The sequence below is a fragment of the Crassostrea angulata genome, chromosome 1 (genome assembly GCF_025612915.1).
Source record: "Crassostrea angulata isolate pt1a10 chromosome 1, ASM2561291v2, whole genome shotgun sequence".
Taxonomy (NCBI): Eukaryota; Metazoa; Mollusca; class Bivalvia; order Ostreida; family Ostreidae; genus Magallana; species Magallana angulata.
The window spans coordinates 26,500,117-26,519,858 of NC_069111.1; the positions used below are offsets into that span (position 1 = coordinate 26,500,117).

Genomic DNA, 19,742 nt, shown 5'->3' on the forward strand with positions numbered 1-19,742 from the left:
CTGTTAATGTCAGGGTTTCGCATTTATACCTGTACATATATATGTAAATCAGCATGATAAATTATGGATTTGGTGATCTAAAGTGTTTGAGGTTCATGAATTATACCGCAAGAAAAAAGACTCCGCTGTTTCAGTAATAATAGATTTATTTCTCCAATAATTATGAAAATTGCTATAATTATAACAACATCAAAAGCTTTACACAGACATAACAAAATGATAAAATCTACAACAGGAGAACGTGTATTGCACTTGACTCGGTCATAACCAGTGGTCATATTCGTACACAAAATCACCCACAATTCCTCTGTTTGCTGCATCATCTCCTGGACAGCTGCTGTTTCATACCTCGTATTGTGTCCACCAGTTGTTTATCACTTGGTCCACACTTGGATAACACATAACTCAGTTCTTCCTCATTTTTATTTTCAAATGCTGTTTCTGCTGCCTTTTTTCTTTCCCTACAAAATGGCATACGTTGAAAATTATTAATAAAGATATAAAGGAAATAATTAAATTACCTCTATTTATACATCAGGCTAAATTTACATGTACATCTTTTAAAATGTGCCATGTTAAACATTTGTTTTTATAAAAAGAAAAATTCTACACTGTCTAACACTTGCTTGTAAAGCATGAAAGGAACTGGTACTTTAATAAAAGTCAAATGCACATGCACAATGTCAGATGACCATTTATTACAAAATACTAAATGCATACCTGAGAAAAGTTATACTCACCCTACTTTCACTAAGCATTTGACTTTCTGCTCTGGAGACACTTTAACTAGATATTTCATAGCTTCCTTCATGTTCCCATGTTTTGCACACACTTCTACAAATGCCTGTCCAAAAACAAATTCAAAGCTGTGAAACAATCCACAACAATAATAAACTGTAGATTACTTATTTTACGTGAATACTTAATTCTGCGATTCTGCTGTTTAATTTGAGTGACAATAAAATCATGAGTACCCCAGATCTACTAAACTTAAATGTAGTTCACAACTGTCAAAAAAACGAAAGCAAGATCTTAAAATCCACAAGGGGTTCTAAACATTAACTAGACAACATTGAGATGGTGACCATCTCAAAGGGCCCCTCTTAAATAATGGACATTAGGATGAAAAGATTTACAGAGAATTTTGCTTTGACCTTGACCTATAACTTTCTACTGGCATAGAACTTCTTATTCAATCTTAATATCCCTTACATACTGGCATTTTTGTTAAATCTGAGCAAGATTAAGCAAACTGGAAGTAATCTACGGTCCTAAACTCATTATAATGAGATCAGCAATGACCCTCACATTGACTTGATTTAAGGTCACTATGCGTCATTAATTAAACAGCTCAGTTTAAGTATTAGCCCAATAGTGCTAAGTATGAGTCAGACTGGTGCAAAGGGAGAGAAGATATGCTCCGGACAAGCATTTTTCATGTAGTTCTGCTAGGACTTTCAAATTTGACCTTGAAAATTGGTTCAAGGTCACTCTTTACACCCTTTACTCAAAGCTCTGTCTTTGTAAAGTATGAGCCAAACAGGGTAAGTCGAAAGTATATATACTCTGAAAAAAGGATTGTGTGGTCTGATGACCTTGACCTACAAACTTCATTCAAGGTCACTTTTTGACCATAGACACTCTGAGTAAAATATGAGCCAGATTGGACCTAGGCGAGAGAAGATATGCCCCGGACAAGAATTTTATATAAAACTTTGCTATGACCTTAACCTTAGACCAAGAAGCATGGTTCAAGGTCACTGCACACCCTTTCCCAAAACTCTGTGGGTGAAGTATGAGCCAGATTTGGCCAAGGGGAGAGAAGATATGCTCCATACAAGTTTTCTTGGATGGACAGACAGATGGAATGACAGACGGACAGACTGATCACTATAGGGCGCCCGCAGAGTGGGGCCCTAATTAGGAATCTTCAGTATTGGAGTTTTGGTATACTGATTACCACACAAACAAGAGGCCAGCTTCTCTCATTGCTAGCATATTTTAGTTTTTTTTTAGTAAATGAAGTAACAAGCATAATACATGCATGAGTATTAAAAATTAAGATAGAAGCTGTTACTTTTACTTTTCCTCTATTTCCTAATCATTTATAGCGGTGCTACTGACAAAAACTTATTGCCCAGTGTAATAATGTTAAAATATTTAAATTTTCCAGTGTTTTTGTCAAAGAAAACTACGAATCAATTTTGTAATATATAGTCCAGTACTTTTCATCAATGACTACTTTAATATTTAATTATTCATACAATTGCTGAAAACTATGTAAAGATAAGTAATAAGGAATAATTCTTTGAATTTTTTGAGTTGTTCAAATATGATTGGCATGATCAAATCAACCATTAGATATTGATCACCTCACAATACTCAAAGAATGATTCTTTATTCCTTAAATGAAAACACACCTCCATTCCAACAGGTGCCTTTTTGCCCTTGGAGAACCTCTCCAGCTCCACCCAGTCTCCACACTCTCCCAAGGCATTTATCTTCAACCACCAGAATCTAAAGACAGTATTCCACAGTTGTTTGAAGTTTGGTGATTAACATAATCAAAACTACCTTGATTTTTAAAGTAACAATCCCATAATTGCATTTTTAAGCATTGCTTTTAGTCAATTTTTTTCACTGACTGACCTTCTGTCTGGAACTTTGAATTCTTTCCTTAGTTGTTCAGCGACTTTGTGGTTGTTTGCCAGGGTGAGGCGGTAAATGGTCTGATGGAGGGACAAATTCAGATAAGGTCTGTTCATTTCTTCCTCCAACCTCTGCTGATACTTCAGTAATTTAATCTGCTCCTCTGTTTGCTAAAAAAGAAGAATGTAATGTACATGTATATAGTTACACCAATTATGAATGTGGGTATAGGGTCATGGAACCTGGTCCCAAATACTGTAGACCAACTTTTATTCGCGAGCGAGAAATTTTCCCGAAGTTCGCGAGAGCATCGTCGTCGCGAATATTCCTCGCTGCAAACCAGCCCTTGTGTGTCTTGTAAAACAAACACAGGTCTGTATAAGGCTCACTCTTGAAAATTAGTCGTCGCAAACCAGTTTGTGTCCAGTAAATCGCGAAATAATGTCGTCGCGAATAAAAGTTGGTCTACAGTAGTAAAGAATACAGGCCGTGTAAACTACCATACAAATGCAAAGCATATCTATTTTTTCTTGCACATAATATGTCTTTAAAATAAAGTAATTTATATGTCTTGAATGAAGAAATTTTACATTAATGACATAAAGCAGTGGAAAGAAATCAAATACATTCATGGGTTCTAGGATGTTGTCAACATCAACACATTGTCCTCATCTACACATTGTCCATATCAACACATTGTCCTCATCAATCAAAAATACAGGAAGCAACCTAAGTGCGTGAGTAAATCACCTACCACCTTAGCAAATTCATTCTTGGCCTTTGTGAAACAGGCTTGGGCAAGTTTGAGTTCCTCTATTCTGTCCTCCATCCTCTACAATAAGTAAAACCTCCATGTTTATCATTTTAAACATTTCAACTACATTTTAATGATATTAAAATGCTTTTTATTTATATTGTGATGGTCAGACCGCTTCAAATACTGGCACAAGATAGCTCAGTTGGTAGAGCACCTGACTAAAGATTCAGGGGGCCTGGGTTCGAATCCCGGTCTGGTCGATCTTTATTTCTCCATCCCTGTTACAATATTTTAATTTTCATGCTGTAAAGCATAAATCTACTCACATCCTCATTGAAGCTGTTGACAACTTTACAAGTTCCTTCCTCCTGAAAGTTATCTTCCTGGTAGAAAAGATCTTCCATCAGCTTCCTGTTTTGTTGTCTACAGTACTGCAACCAAAAACAAAATGACAAACTAACACAACTCACAAAATAAACAATAGATCAACACCTTTAGTTCCGTTATTCACCATTACAAATCTTCTAATCTCAAAGAAATTTGGTTTGGCTTTGCACTTATGTTGAGATTATGATTACAAAATAAAATAAAAATTTAAACATTGAATTAATTTCTTTGATGACTCATGATTTGTGTCGATTGATCAATAAATAGCTTTAGAACTGGACTGTGTAGATTTCAGCCCTGTCAGTTTCTACAGAGTTTAGAATCACAATCAAATTTATTGAGAAATACAGGAGAAAATACTCAGTGAAGGTAATTATTATACCTGTATGAAGAGTGCGTAAGCTATTGGCATGTTCCTGATGGCCATGAAGAATTCTCCCTGATTCATGGATTCCTTCAAATGCAGCAGCACTGTGTAAACTGGGTAAAATATTACCAACAATAAATGCTAGAACCAAAAAGCATGTAAATGTACAGTTAGAAACAGTTACAATTAGAAATCTATTAACTGTCATTTCTAGTAACCTTAACTTTAGTATACGTCAACAGACGAATGAAAAATATGGTACGTTTAACTCATCATGTTATTTATAATTTAAGTTAAAAAGACATTTCACTACCACTTTCTATCAAAAAAATTCTGCAAATTTTTAATACGAAGAAAACCTATCTCTAAACTGCAGCAAACATCATTGATATTTATATCTTTTAAATAAAATTGAATAAAAATCAATTCAATAGTACCGGTAGATGTTTTAAAAAAACAGAAAGTTTTAGTACATGTAATTGTGTAAGTTTCTGATTTTATTTGTACATATTCTGATATACATACCTAGATCTGTGTCTCCACTCTCTATGGCTTTGGACAAAGCAATGTTGTCCTTGTGCATCTTCATCAAAAGGGGCACCTGCTGTCCAGCTCGGGGCTCAAAATCTAATAGCTTTAAAGAAAAATATATTGAATACACGGTTTCAATAGGGTTGAAAATGCTTATCTGTAAAATATATATAATATAAACCAACTTTTATTCAGGACAACTTTATTTTGTGAAACAATCAAAATTTGATTTGAGACAACTTCTTTTTTTTCGACTACCGGTAGGCCTTTATCATTTAAAAAATCTCAGTACAACAGACACTGACAGGTTTGAACAAGAAATAAAGGCAATAAAGAGTACTCATAACCTTGTTAAATTTTCCAGCACTCAGATGAAAGCAGTAATGGAAACCATTCCCAACGAAGAGGTTCTAATAAACCTCAATCATGAAATTTTTTTGGCACTCAAATGAAGGTCGATCCATTAACATTAATGGAAAGGTAAAGAAATGCAAACAAACGGTGAGGTCGAGCTTACCCTTGTAGCAAGGTCAGGACGGCCCTCCTCTAGGGCGTGGTTAGCGATGTCCGAGTACGATATCCCCGGAGTATCTCCTAACTTCTGGTTAATGGCTCTGGCTATTGTCTCATCATCTTCATTCTTCTGCTGTACCTATTCAGTAATTGTATACATGCATCTCAACTCTAATCCCATAAGTGTGGACGACAAATGAAAAATATGACAGTCACTTTCAAGTTAAAAAGTTTTTACAACTCACAATGTTATGAAGGAATTTATGCTCATTTTCCAATTGATAGAAAAGTCAAATATACAGTAATACATTTGATACATATAGTAATACATTGTATGCAAAGCCATTTTATAATCTCCTGGATACTTCTGATTCAATCACAAGTGGTATTGTAAATATGACCCAATGTGAACAGGAGAACTGTTAAAATGCCTCTGTACCTTGTAACATGCCCAATGTGCCAATATTCTACTGGCCCCTTCCGCATCTGCAATCTTCAAATACTGGCAGATTTTTACAGCATAATAAAACAACTTTCTAAGGACAAGTCGATCGATCAGTATTGGCATGGATAAATGCTGCAATCTTTGAATGGTTAAGAGTGATAAACACACATTGCAAGATTCTATAAACTACAAGCCACCTTAAGAAAAAAGATATTTTTATCAGTATTATAATTTTCTTTCAGCTTTCTAGGCAGTTAGTTGCATATCTCTTTTTTTCTATAATTTACTTGCACTCAGCTCTGAAAACAAATAAATTTTCCTACCTTCTGACCCAAAGTTACCAAAACCAGACAACTGAGTCCAGAGAGGAGAAAATAAACCATATTTTTAGGGCAGCCACATGTCCTTCAATTTACAGCACTATAGAAGTACATGTATTACATTTTCTACAGCTTACAATGAACTGCATTAACTGCTGTAATGATAAGACTTTCAGAAGGATACTGGGAGTAGGTGAGGGGGATTCCGATCACATGGTTCCTGACCTGGTTTAGCACCCTCAGCATCTGACACATGTTGACGTAGGCCTCAGGGTTATAGTCAGTCAGGAAACACTTACCAAAGGCAGCGGCCTGCAATAAGACAACAGTAAAACAACACATGATTCATTATTAGAAACCATGATACATCTACATAACACAACATGATACATTTACTGTATACAGGGTTATTTTCGCCCAGTGTAATTTTTGACCTTCTACAATTGAAAACAGTTTCGCCCCGTCTTGAATTTTCCAAGACACAGTTGCATTTGAAGAGAGATAATTTGAGACATTGGAAATCGCTCAGTCTTAAATTTGCCCGCTGACAATGAGGGGGAAATTGGGCGAACATAAAACAGGCCTGAATATTTCCCAGTATACAGTATGTGACAAGCTATGATAAAGGTGCATCACAAACTATGATATATGTATATTACAAGGTATGATACATGTATATTATATACCTTTTTACTGGCAATGAGGACGATAGTAAGTTTTTTGTTCAGCAAGACAGCATCTGCAATGCTCTTGAACGGGACAATTTTAACACTTGCTATTGTCCGAATAGTTGGTAAATATGTAAATTATTTAAAAAAAGTAATCTTTATTTGTCGAGTTTTGTGATGGTAAACATATTCGAGTTATCAAACTTTATATTTAACATAGCGAATAGATAACATCTGATGTGTTCCTGGATTGAAAACGGGGAAAATCAAATGCTGTTGGTGAATATAAGTTTCTATGACTATTCACAATGGTCAAATAGCTCACAAACTTTTTCTCTGTTAGATCAAAAAGCATGTATATTTGTTGTAATTATGCATAGAAAAAAATACACAGAAGTATACTTATACAGGCTATATGTACAGACCCTGAGGAGAGGCTTCTGTTTGGCTGGGTCTATCTCATGCCCTGCCGCCTCTATACATTGACTGACTGCTATCTCCAGCTTGTCCTTAATGATCCTAATGTACTCATCTGCCTTCTGACTTCCTTTCTGAAAATTTTGTTCAACAAAAGTTATGACAATACACATAGAATATACATGTATAACAGCCCAATCCTCCTCTTCATATGAGAATTCTCACACCTGAAGCTATTATGCTTTTTATGCATTAATTTCTATCATACATGTATATCAGCGTGTACTTAAAATAAGCAACAAGAAGCAGATTAAAAGTTGGAATACATTATGTAATACATGTACCATTACCGCTAATTTTGTTTACAAATGTTGATACATATATCTATATACTCTAGTAATAATTGGACACCAGTATCGAAGAAAAATTTGGCATTCCGGGTCATGTCCGATTATTAATACATGATATAACTTACATAGAATTCCTTTGAGGCTTCAAACAACATAGCTCCTGGTTCCATAGAGCCGATCTTAAAGATCTTCTCCGTTACCTCTGAAATTAAACCTGTGTGTACAGTACTGTATACATCTGAACATCTACAAACATGTAGACCCCAAAAATGTGAAATGGATTAAAAGGGAAACGTTCATCAGATTAATATCTTTTCAGATAACTTTTCCCATGTATATTTCAAAAATAGAATAAAGTTCCTATATCCATAAAAGGCCAAAAGCATTTAATTGCTTAACATTTATATTGAAAATATGAATCATGGTGTAAATAATCTATTAAACAAATAAGAGAACTCTTAGAAGAGAAAGGTTTGTATTACTACATCAATGATCATACATATATGTATGAAGACAATAAAAAGAGCAAAGGTATATCATTTGTGATAAATCATTGGCATTCATTACCAGGGACTTTATAAAGAAACTCGTGCTGGTATTTCCCAATAATTCGTAATCCATCTTCCTCCTCAACAAGATGCACAGGGTTGTCAAAGTTGAAGTTGATCCAGTCTTTGTCGGGGCCAACAACCAGCATCATGTTACCCCAGAGACCTACCACTGCCCCCGCTCCACACCTACAGTATAACAGCCACAATTCACACATACCATATACAGTAGCTGGTCATCATATCTAAGGGCCATTACACTCACACAATTGAGCTTAAAATAGTGGAAAAAATATAAATAGTACAAAGTGAAACCGAAATCAAAATTGAGATTGTCAAAGAGTTATAGCCCAAGAACCAGAAATTATCAAACTTTTAACTTTCGTTAGCAATGAAAATAACACATATTTTTATTAAGCATTTATTGAATGTTAGATTGATTAAAAAAAAAACAAACCATGAGAGTTGCTGTGGAGGTGTTGGAGATTTGGTGTTGAATTCACAATATTTTTTCTAAAAAGAAATGTATAAAACCAGTAAAGCACAGCTAAAATATATTACACTGGGTGACAGTGAGTCATAATATATATATCTCTGGGGTAAGTATAAAACCTCTACATCTTGAGAGGATATACTGTACATTTAATGAAAGTCCTAGTGCCATATATAAATCAACTTGTTGGATATAATCCGATTCCATAATCATGTATATTTTAGATTAACAGGTGTTTAACAAGACTTGTGCTCAAAATTTCATGACCATCCCTAAAATACCCCCTTCATATCTCTTTTTCTTTCGTAACATTTACACATCTTTTACACACTTAAACTCATTTTAAGCTTTAGATGCTTTATTTTAGATATAAAGAAAAATTTTCATTATTTTCAATTTTAAATACCGTATTTTTCCGACGATTAGTCGGTATTTTTTTCCTCTGAAGCAGAGCACCCGACTTATCGTCTTGTTCGACTTGTCGTAGGCTCGATGTCAGAAAATTTTTAAAAATAGCATTAAAAATCTTGGTTTTAATCATCTTGAGTTGGCTGTGTGATTGAAAATTACGTTGTTGAATTCACTGTTCATCTTTAATAATTATCATTTTCACTCATCTGTCAACACTTAAATACATAATAATAACAACAGTTATTAAAAAATGTTACATTGTCCTTAATCAATTAAAAGTTTTACCGTTCCGTTTTTATAAACACATCGTCACATGGTTCTATGTATCACTAGTAGGAAGATAACATTGCGCAGTAAAATTGAAACCAAGTTTGAATGGAAGAAAATATTGCAGTAGGTCCGGGGGATGTTTTTTTAAATTTAATTATTTTATTTGTAAAGAGTTGTTAGTGGAAAGTATAAATCAGAAATATTTAATGGTCAAATTCAATCTAAAAATACGTAATCGGCAATTATCAATACTACTGTTTATACAATAGGCTGACACCGGTTGTGTTAATTATCTTGCCCTAAGGCTGAGATCTTTACGGCAATTTCACTCCCTGTGTATATAAAGAGTACCTTTATAAGAGTGATTATAGTTCATTAATTATTGTCCAATTCTTTGATTATTGTTTGATAATTTTTTTAGGAAACGTATGTATGTCGTATATCGTCATTATCAAGTCGTACAAATGATCGATCTATTTCTAACAGTGTCTATGTAAAACAATAGCGTGTAACTGCATTACTGGATACAAAGTAAACAAGTTTCATTAAATCATAGTAATTGCTAAGCATTCTTCACTTGAGATCCCCCTTTGAAGTCCGACACGAGACAGGTGCATGCCTATGACACCGGAAATTGTTAAACAAACATTGACCACGCGCCGAGTCAACAGGTGGCTGGTTACGTAATGGCGAATACACTGGCGATAGTCAGAGTGGATACTTATTTTAATGCTTGGGAATAAAATATTTCTGACAAAGTAAGTTTAGTTTTGCATAACCTGCGATATCGGGAATTGTTTAAAATGCAAGCGACTTTGTAGAAGTTGCCGGTATTTGAAAATTTGATGCATAAGTATAAAGCGTAATTGTTTAAATGTTAATCATTAATAATATAAGTAGCAATATCGGTGACATCGTGGCATCATACACTGATAATGTTACTGCAGTTTTATAGGCCATTTTGAAGTGATAAGATCGACGTATGGTCTGATATCGACGTATCATAGGATTTTGTTAAAATTTTGGCTAAAAATGGGCAATTCGACGAGTCGTCCGCATCGACGAGTCGTCGGGAAAATACGGTAATTGTAGGTCCTGTGTAAATGTCATTATATATATATGCCCTGAGCTGTGGTTTAAATGTCAACTATTCTTTTGTTTTGTTTCTGATAAGACAATTAGAGCAGCTAAGTTTTGAACTGACATTTGACCCTGACCTGCAAGTCTGATGACCCTATCCAAATGACCCCTTTGTCTGTAAACATGGCAAGGCAGCGGTTGTTGAAGGACAAGGACATGGCCAGAAACTGGGTCACTTCTGTGGAGACATCTGGTGTCTGTGGAACACATTCAAGAGAAATTACATAACGCATCAGTTTCCCAGATTAAAAGTTATTGTGTTTTCAAGTATTTCACAGCATTTCATATTTTGCAATTTTTCATTTTCATTCACAAAAACTGATCTAATAAAAATTGTACAACAGACGTACAATATTTTCAGGAGAAAAAACTTTAAAGTGTTTCACAACCTTATACAATTTGAATATTGTACATTCACTGAAATACCAGGCCCCATCATCATCAACATTTCTTTCAAATCGGAGGTTTAATCTATTATTTAATCTATCTAAACTCACATGCATACACTTATCTGAAAAGGATTGTAAGTTGAGGAACTACCGGTACAAATATTGGATGAGGGTGGGGGCTGATAATGATATACAACAGTTTTTTCTGAGGCTTTGGAAATATTTAAGGTACCTGCACTTGGTATTGTCCCCCTTGGTCAATCAAGCACAATTCACTCCCTTTGGCAATCAATGCACGGGATTGCCGATCCAAGTTGATCACTGCCCAGCTGCTAGGAGCAGATGACAGACCTGAATATACATTAATAATATCATTAGAATAGGATTGACCAGATGTCAGATTTATCTTCCAAATTCATAGCTTTTATTTTAAGGAGGCTGAATAGTTGTGGCCATTCATTTTTAAGCAATATTATTAACTTCTTTGGACTAAGAGCTCTCTATAAAGATATAAAAAATATGTTAAATTCTAAAGCTTAAATATTTGGGTTTTTCTTTACCAAATAATAGTTATGGCCCAAAATATAATATTTGAAAGTTTAAAACAGATTTGATGGTTAATTTGCTGACAATCTAGCCTTCCTAATAGCGACTTATTACACACTATGAAACCATATACAAATTTGAGCAAAAATAGTGGACATGCAGGCATAGCCTTTTATACACAGCCACTCTTGCTTTACACCATGAAGAATAAAAACTATCTGATATTGATAATTTATAATCCTTAATAAAAGAAACAAGATATACTCTAGCTACAATTAATACAATGGTAAATAAGTTCACTGTCATTCATTCCCAAATGCTGTGTGAATAATGATTTTTACATGTATATTTTACCTGGCACCTCAGCCAGTCGCCTGATTCTTGGGTCGTCCACACTGTTTATAATGAACACTCTGTAGGTGCTGGTCAAAACTGCAATTCCTGTTCCTTGGTAGCTGCTAAATATCTTACAGTCAATAACTTTTACATCTTTGGCTTCCTAAAAGAGTTATCGTTACATTTTTATCATACCAGTAATTGGAAAAGAAACAAAAGCTGAAATACCCAGGTAAGTAAAATCACTGCCAAACATAAACACAATTGGTGAAATTTCCCTCACAAAAGTGTGATGCATGAATAATTCATAAGAATGAGAAAAGTTCAGCAAGTTGTTTCATGGTCAAATAGATGGCCATATTATCTCAAATTGAAAACATCAAAATTGCAGGGTAAATGAAACAAGCATTCTGAGAGTATTGCATAAGCAATACACGTCCCCTACCGGTTTGTATTATTCTATGAAAGCTTCCAAGCACACAACTATTTCAGAGCTATTGTAAACGAGATGCCATGCTTTAATCAGAGATAAAAGAACAGAGGAAATTAAAACTATATGTGATATAGAAATTAAATACAAAATAGGTAAAATAATACTCTTTATTTCATCTCCTGTAATTTCGCCAAGTCTATTCTGAATTCAATGGTAAAAATTTGTGAAAACAATGCACTGTTATGCACAATATCATTTCTTACCGTCTTCTGTACCCCGAATCAAACCAAACAGTTAAACAGCCCAACCCGAACCCGATTGTAATAATACAAAAAAAAACCTGCCGATTAAATTTACAACACAATGTTTGACACTATTTTACAGAATTTATTTGTTTGTTAGAAATGATAAAAGGAATGGTACAAGTAACGCTCGATATTATTACTGACTTCATACTGGCCTCGTTTATTCAATACACACCGAACCCGATAACGAACCCGAACATTAACAAATTGGAATATAAAAAATTAATTTTCTCGAAAATATGTCAATCAGACAGTACAAAAGTGTCAACTTGATCTGTAGTTTGACATTTTGAAGCTGTTCAGCAAGTTTCATATTATTCCTCAAATGCATAAAGAAAAAAAGTGTGGAAAACTGAAGTGGGACAGACAGACGGACGGACGGACAGACGGACGGACGGACAGACGGATGGAAGGACGGACGGACAGACTGACTAACGGATGCAGAGGAAAGCTATAGTCCCCTCCGGTGAAACCGGTAGGGGACTTATAACAGTACCTCAGCAGCAATGCACTTTAAGGTGGCTCACTACACCTTGAAATATTTTCTCAAATCAGCAGAAAATTACTTGATTGTGATAGATATCATTATGGATAAGAAGTATTTACGGTAAGTCAAATAGGCAAAAAATGTGCAATTTTGGATGAAAAATTACATTTTCGAAAACTTAATTCAGTAAACATGAACAAAAGCTCCAGGCGGTTCAGAAGCCCAATACTTTAAGGTACCTCACTACACCCAGACTTATTCTTTTTAAGACACTACGTCACAAGATGGCGATAAAACTATTTTGTTAAACTTATTATCACGTTCCATTTAGTGGTATATCGTCGTAGCTCAGTGGCCAAAGTATTTGGCATCTGAACCGCAGATCATGAGTTCGAATCCGCCTGGAGCTTTTGTTCATTTTTATTGAATTAGATTTTCGAAAAATGTAATTTTTCATCCAAAATAGCACTTTTTTGCCTATTTGACTTAAATACTTCTTATTCATTATGATATCTATCATAATCAAGTAATTTTCTGCTGATTTTAGAAAATATTTCAAGGTGTAGTGGGCCACCTTAACCATTCACTCAGCTACGACGATATACAACCCAATCAAACAATATAAACAGTTTAACAAATTTAAATCGCCATCTTGTGACATAATGTCTTAAAAAGTATAAGTCTAGGTGTAGTGAGGTACCCTAAGCTATAAACTATGTTTTACAGCAGCAGAGAAAATTCTGGTTATTTTGAGCCTAAAATTTGAACATTCTATTACATCTTTATACGGAGCTCTTTTTCTATCGAAGGTCGATAAAGTCTAAAATTGGCATTTAATTATAATGTATCATAAAATTACACCTAAAATTTGTACTTTCAGGTTTTAAAAGCATTTCATTTTTTCAATGTATTGATTCACAAGAGTGTAAGACAGAGTGCAGCTATATGTTTTGACTTTCTAAGATTGCTTCATGGTCTTGGGGCCAAACCTCTACATGTATATGCTGAGAACTGAAAGCTTTATTTGTTTATTGAAAATATATGTACAATATGTACTACATTACATTGTACCAGTGATAGATATCACCTCAACTCACCTGGCCCATCCCAAATGTCTTTTTAAAAGTGAGGAACATGTCATAAACCAGCACCACCCCGTCATCCTGTACAAACAACAGGTCCTCGGTGTGGGACCAACCCATCTTGTGGATACTGCCACTGTTCCACTACAAACAGATTTAAATTTACACCTCTAATCATATGAAAAAAAAAATCATAGTTCAGGAAGAATGGGAAATCTCCATTTTGTGACTACCAAGGGTTGTTCTCTCTTCTAAAAAGGGGAATGACTCTAAATTGCCCATTTATAGTGTATACATGGAAATATCCACCACCGTTTTATTTTCAACCCCTCAGCCCTTGTTGTCAGCGGGTGTCAAATTTATATCTCTTTTTGGACACAAGTGTGTCTGGGCAAATTCAAGATGGGGCAATTTTTTTTGAAGAGCAAAAATTTCACTGGGTACATAAAAATAACCATGTAAACAGTCTTCTAATAATTGTACAATTAAAGGATTCAAAAGAAATAAAATATAAATTAAGACCATAATACTTCGCCGAACATTGTTTGTCCTACTGTAATTTGTATCCCTACTACTGACAGAAATATTTTTCATTTTAAATCTTTCTGGCGCCTGTTTTACAAATCAATCGATTTTTGTTTCATAATCTATATCATTGAAATCTACTAACCCTCATTTGACTTATCTGTTTTCCAGCAGCTGTAAACACAGTAATAATTGGCTTTGTTGACACTTGAACTCGAGCTGTCTTAGATTCATCTTTCAACAGAGCTTTAAGTGAAAATTAATATCTATAACAATTGTGTAATAGAAAAGGAGGAATGCATGAGCATATAAATACATTGAAAACATATGGTTGGACCGGGAATCGAACCCAGGACCCCTGCAACTCTAGCCAGAAGTTCTACCACTGAGCTACCCAGGCCAAAATCCACAGTCCATATAGCCCCAACTACTATAATTGTATCACTTTCTTACAATGTCTATGGAATACAAATTAAGGAAATCTCAGCAAGATTCATTGAGTCAAAATTTTTCACTGATATCTTTCCTTTGTGTGGCACTGGTCTGAGATTCGGAAGAGACCTCTGTCAAAATGTTCAAGTTTCAACGAATCTCGCTGAGATTTCCTTAATTTGTATTCCATAGACATTATAAAGAAAGTGTATATTTAAAGTTCCTTGTAAAAGTTTTTGATATTTCGTTTCTCATTCAAACAAACCATGGTTCTCACCTATTGGACCACCGTATGGTGCAGCAGAAACTTCAAATTTACTTATGTCAACCATATCGCTCCATCCCATAGAATACACCTCACATTTTCTGAAAGTAAATTATAGGCTAACGCATTTTCATAGAGGAAATTCAAGCTACACCGCCCCTTTTACTTACAGGGTGAATTTGATTGAACAAAATTAAATAACATCCTCATACTAACTTGTAGTATATTTCACCGAGTGGGTTCCAGTCTGCTGTAGCCATTTCATCGCATTTAAACTTTTTTTTTTTTCTAGTCCAATGTATTTTGTTTGGAACTGCACTGCGATCACAAGAAATCTGTTTTTCGATCCCGATGTAAATGCCGTAAGGTAAATCTACCAGAGACATAAATTATTTATTTCTGTGATTCTACTAAATAAATATTTTTTATCAAAATTACACAGCTTTAAATACAGGCAATTTTGGAGATTTTTCCATAACACAATATTTCCTTTATATTTGTTTAGCCAAAGAAGAAAAGAGGCCCACAGGCCACATCGCACACCTACACAACTGAACAATTCTCATGGTTGACGATCCTACATATATCCAACGGGGTCCAAATCGATGGCGTTCATATTTTATATGTCGTTCTCATGAACATGTGCACTTTTGCAAGCATACGATACTACAGAAGACTTATGATTGACTGACCAAGAACAGGGACGTATATACTAGCTAGTATATACGTCCCTGCCAAGAATCAGAGGCACTTGTTGATATTTACATTTTTTTTTATCAGAATAAAAATATATACCCTCTAAGTAATAATTTTTAAGTAGAGAGTATGTATATATTTTTTAGTCTGAGAAAAATATCAAACGCCAGGTGTCTGTCCCAAATATTTGTTAAAATTCACCTTCAACAAGTAAGAAATCAATTTATAGAATTGTATTAACAAAAAAGCGCATTTATTTAATCATCTTTACTATTACACTACCGGGTAAAAAACGCTATGTCAAACCCTATGATTTATTGTCTGCAAAGACTGAATATTAATTTATATTGATACGACTATGAAATTATCCAGTTATAGACGGATCTACGGGGGTTGCAACCAACCCCCCCCCCCCCCCCCCCCCTCCGAAAATGCAAACAAAAACAAACAAGAAAAGAGAGAGAGGGAGTACGGAAAAGTTAAAAGAGTGTGAATTAACATCGGCCAAATTATACAGTATAGAAGAATATTTCGGCAGTGTTTGCACTAATGAGTAAAAGTACTGTATTAGAAATACCAAATGGCAATTTTAGGAAATTTTTATGAATGGTTTCAATTGATCCACGAAATTCAATTTTATTGCTGTAAATTAATATTGGCTAAATTATATAGTAAAGGAGAATATTTCGGCAGTGTTTGCACTAATGAGTAAAATTATTAACATCGGCCAAATTTTACAGTAAAGGAGAATATTTCGGCAGTGTTTGCACTAATGAGTAAAATTATTAGACATACTAAATGCCAATTTTCGGAAATTTTTATGAATGGTTTCAAATGATCCACGAAATTCAATTTGATTGCTGTGCAATATCTATTAACAATTGTATTGATATGATCACTGGCCATTAATTCACTTATCTTAGAAACTGTGATTTTCGTCTTCCTTACTTGTTTTAACTTATTAATCCACAAAGATAGAAAAGCACAGAACAATACTAATTATAGGTGCTTGCCATGCACTCATAGCTAGTTATGTCAGTATTCGAGAAGTCGGCTTTCTTCAATTACTTTAAGATTTGCAACAACTGTATATTATGGTATAAAGAATAGTATATAGAGTATCTCAGTGTTTGAACTAGTATCTAATTCTTCTGGTTTTTAAAACTACAGCTAATGATGTCAGTATTCAAGAAGTCAGCTCTCTTCAGTTACTGTAAGATTCGAAAGAATTGCATTTTATTGGTATAAAAAAGGTATCTACAGTATCTCAATGTTTAAACTTGTATCCAATCCCTCTGTGTTTAAAAAACTACAACTCTTTTCTTTGATTTGATTTGATTTGAACATATTTTATTGTGTAAGTAACACAAAAGGATCGGAAACAAGTTCTTACAACTTACAAGTTCCTCTCCTAATGATAATACATACAATATATACAATTGTCATAGTACATGTAATATTACATGTTACTTATAGTTATTGACTTTATAATAATTAAATTCATGGACATACATTTACAAAGTAATTGCAAATATATAGTAGATAACGTTAATGTACAGTATAGAAAGCAAAAAGGAATTTAATTATTAAATCTTCCAGACTCATTAATGAACTTTTGAACTGCTGAAAAAATAAAGCAGTTTTTATTGTAAGACAAATTGTCACTCTTTTCTTTCAAGAATGCCTTAAGTATCCTGCAAAATAGGATCATCTCCGACTTCTTTCCTTAAAAAGGCTACAAATGGGATTTAAATTCTTCAAAATTATGTTTTGTTCAGTAATACGTAAATAATGCATGGTTTGTACCTAAAAAAAAAAAATCAAGTTAAGAATAGGGATATCATTAATCCTTAGGTGGTATCAGACACATTGCAATTTCAATTGCGATGAGAGAACATCACATCATTGTGTTTAACTGTTAATATTGTGCAAATCTTGAATATTTCAAAAATAAAAATTGTAAAATTCCTATTCGGTTTAGATAGACTAACAGATAAAGTTGTCAAAGTATCTACCTTTGCAACGTTGTTAGAAAACAATATATTTTTGATTAGACACCCGTATAAATTGCAATTTTTCATAAGATATTTTTTTCTCCAAATTCATGGAAATTTATTAACATAAATTAACGGAATATACCAATTAAATTTTGAGGTTAATTTCACCGTTTTGCTTTAATCTTTAAAATCTCAAAAACTTAATGAGCTTCTGAATGGTTTGCCACATTGGACCCCCTTGATCGTACTTCGGGTCTCGAAGCGACCGCCAATAATCTCAGCTCAGCTCTGAAATTTTTTTTATACAAACCTACATGTACTTCCATCATCGCACACCACGCTCAATATGTACTATTCTCTCCCATTTACGTAGACTCAAGACACTTGCTTGACACGATTATGTACTTCATGCAAGCAAATTCCCTCAACCACCCCTCCCTTTGAAAAATTTCTGGATCCGCGCCTTGGTGAGTGATGTGCCCCATGGGCCTCTTGTTGCATAATCATATACAAATGGTTCAAACGCAAGTTCTAACAGTCAACTTGAATTTTACAATAGAAGCAAGTTTAAAACTGTATATGTACTAATAATCATAACTGAATAATTATATGCAGATAAACAATTGATATACATTATTTGGGAGTTGATTTTAATCAACTCTCCTATGCAGTCACTCTGGCAAACCGAAAGTGAAACGGTGTTTGGACCGAAGCACAAATCATCACCGCTGACACGTCTTAGTTCTTGAATATAATAGAAAATTTCGAAGTAATGTATGCTGAAGCATTGTTTTTCAAGGAAACTTATCTATAAACACTTTGAAAATAGTAAGATTTTATATAATACGAACAATTTAGATATATATGTTGTGTCGTGTATTCCTACGCCAGAGTTTAATATAGTGTCCTTTCTGATATATTTCATTTTTTTTTCAAATAAAATATACAACATGACTAAGTCATGTTGTATATTTTATTTGAAAAAAAATGAAAAAAAATGAAATATATCAGAAAGGACAATTTCTGATATATTTCATTTTTTTTCAAATAAAATATACAACATGACTAAGTCATGTTGTATATTTTATTTGAAAAAAAAATGAAATATATCAGAAAGGACAATAGTCTCGTTCAACCAAAAGCTCGGCTGTCTCCGTAAATCTCCGACAAACAGAGAGGCTCTCTTGCTTGTCGGAGATTAACGGAGACAGCTGAGCGTCTGGTTGAACGAGACTGGAGTTCAATATCAATAGTGCTTGGATCCATACAATTTTTAGAATTGTTTCGATTACTATTACATTGTTTAAAATCTATCTTTGAATATTACACAACATGATTCATATGGGGTTTCTTGTCTGATTAAAATTCATATTATAAAAAAGTGCGTAATTTAAATACAGACTAAAAACTAATTGCCGCGCAAGATAAGTTGATTTTAAAATAAATGAAAATCAACTCCCGTCAGTACTTCAGTTCTTTGATTAAAATTATAGAGTTCATGGGTGAATAAATATGACATAAATTCCTTGCATTTATTCGTGAATGTATAGTAATATTGATAGACTAGAATTCTTCTAACCCCCAAAAAGTAATCTTCATGTTCACTGAATTTGTTTCTTTTTATCTGCGGAGGTCTTTCCGAGTCGTTTATTAAAAATTGAATTCTAAAACTTAAAGCATTAGAGTTTATATTTCACGAATTTCTTTCAATAAGATCATTGAAGTGAGTAAAGAAAATGTTTATTGTACATGCTCATCATCAACCAAACTTTTATGCCCAATTTAATTAAATCGCCAAAAAAAACCCCAATTTTTACAAATTATTTAAATGCTCGTCAAATACAGAATCTACTAAAAAATATAATGATCCAATTGTTTCTTAAATTACATATATAGCACCTTAAATATTGTTCAACCACAATGCATACCTTTTTTTTAGTCAAAAGTAACAAAAGTCGCATTCTCGCACGTAGTCACGTGACT

The 19,742-nt window shown here is 33.8% G+C and overlaps 1 protein-coding gene and 1 non-coding gene across 2 annotated transcripts; one reads left to right on the plus strand and one right to left on the minus strand.

Moving 5' to 3' along the window:
- Positions 1–128: 128 nt before the first annotated feature.
- LOC128162127 (vacuolar protein sorting-associated protein 16 homolog) lies at positions 129–15,435 on the minus strand. The gene is made up of 22 exons (XM_052825326.1): positions 15,283–15,435; positions 15,079–15,167; positions 14,515–14,615; positions 13,860–13,988; positions 11,556–11,700; positions 10,888–11,006; positions 10,344–10,463; positions 8,410–8,465; positions 7,972–8,141; positions 7,530–7,606; positions 7,063–7,188; positions 6,154–6,281; positions 5,644–5,788; positions 5,209–5,343; positions 4,686–4,794; positions 4,176–4,273; positions 3,733–3,837; positions 3,404–3,481; positions 2,650–2,819; positions 2,421–2,517; positions 741–844; positions 129–461 (listed from the first exon to the last, which is right to left on the minus strand). Exons 1-22 carry the CDS (start codon positions 15,324–15,326, stop codon positions 320–322), a joined length of 2,487 nt encoding a protein of 828 aa, XP_052681286.1. The 5' UTR covers positions 15,327–15,435; the 3' UTR covers positions 129–319.
- Trnaf-aaa (transfer RNA phenylalanine (anticodon AAA)) lies at positions 3,592–3,666 on the plus strand. The gene has a single exon. It is a non-coding gene; the product is annotated as a tRNA-Phe (tRNA).
- Positions 15,436–19,742: the final 4,307 nt, after the last annotated feature.

Bases quoted from the DNA above. Each gene is read 5' to 3' on its own strand.
- LOC128162127 (XM_052825326.1), bottom strand. From the start codon at position 15,326: ATGGCTACAGCAGACTGGAACCCACTCGGTGAAATATACTACAA. The intron at 13,989-14,514 runs GTTAGTAGATTT...ATCTGTTTGTAG, and splicing joins AACAGATAAGTCAAATGAGG to TGGAACAGTGGCAGTATCCA. The intron at 5,789-6,153 runs GTATCCTTCTGA...AACCATTCAAAG, and splicing joins ATCCCCCTCACCTACTCCCA to ATTGCAGCATTTATCCATGC.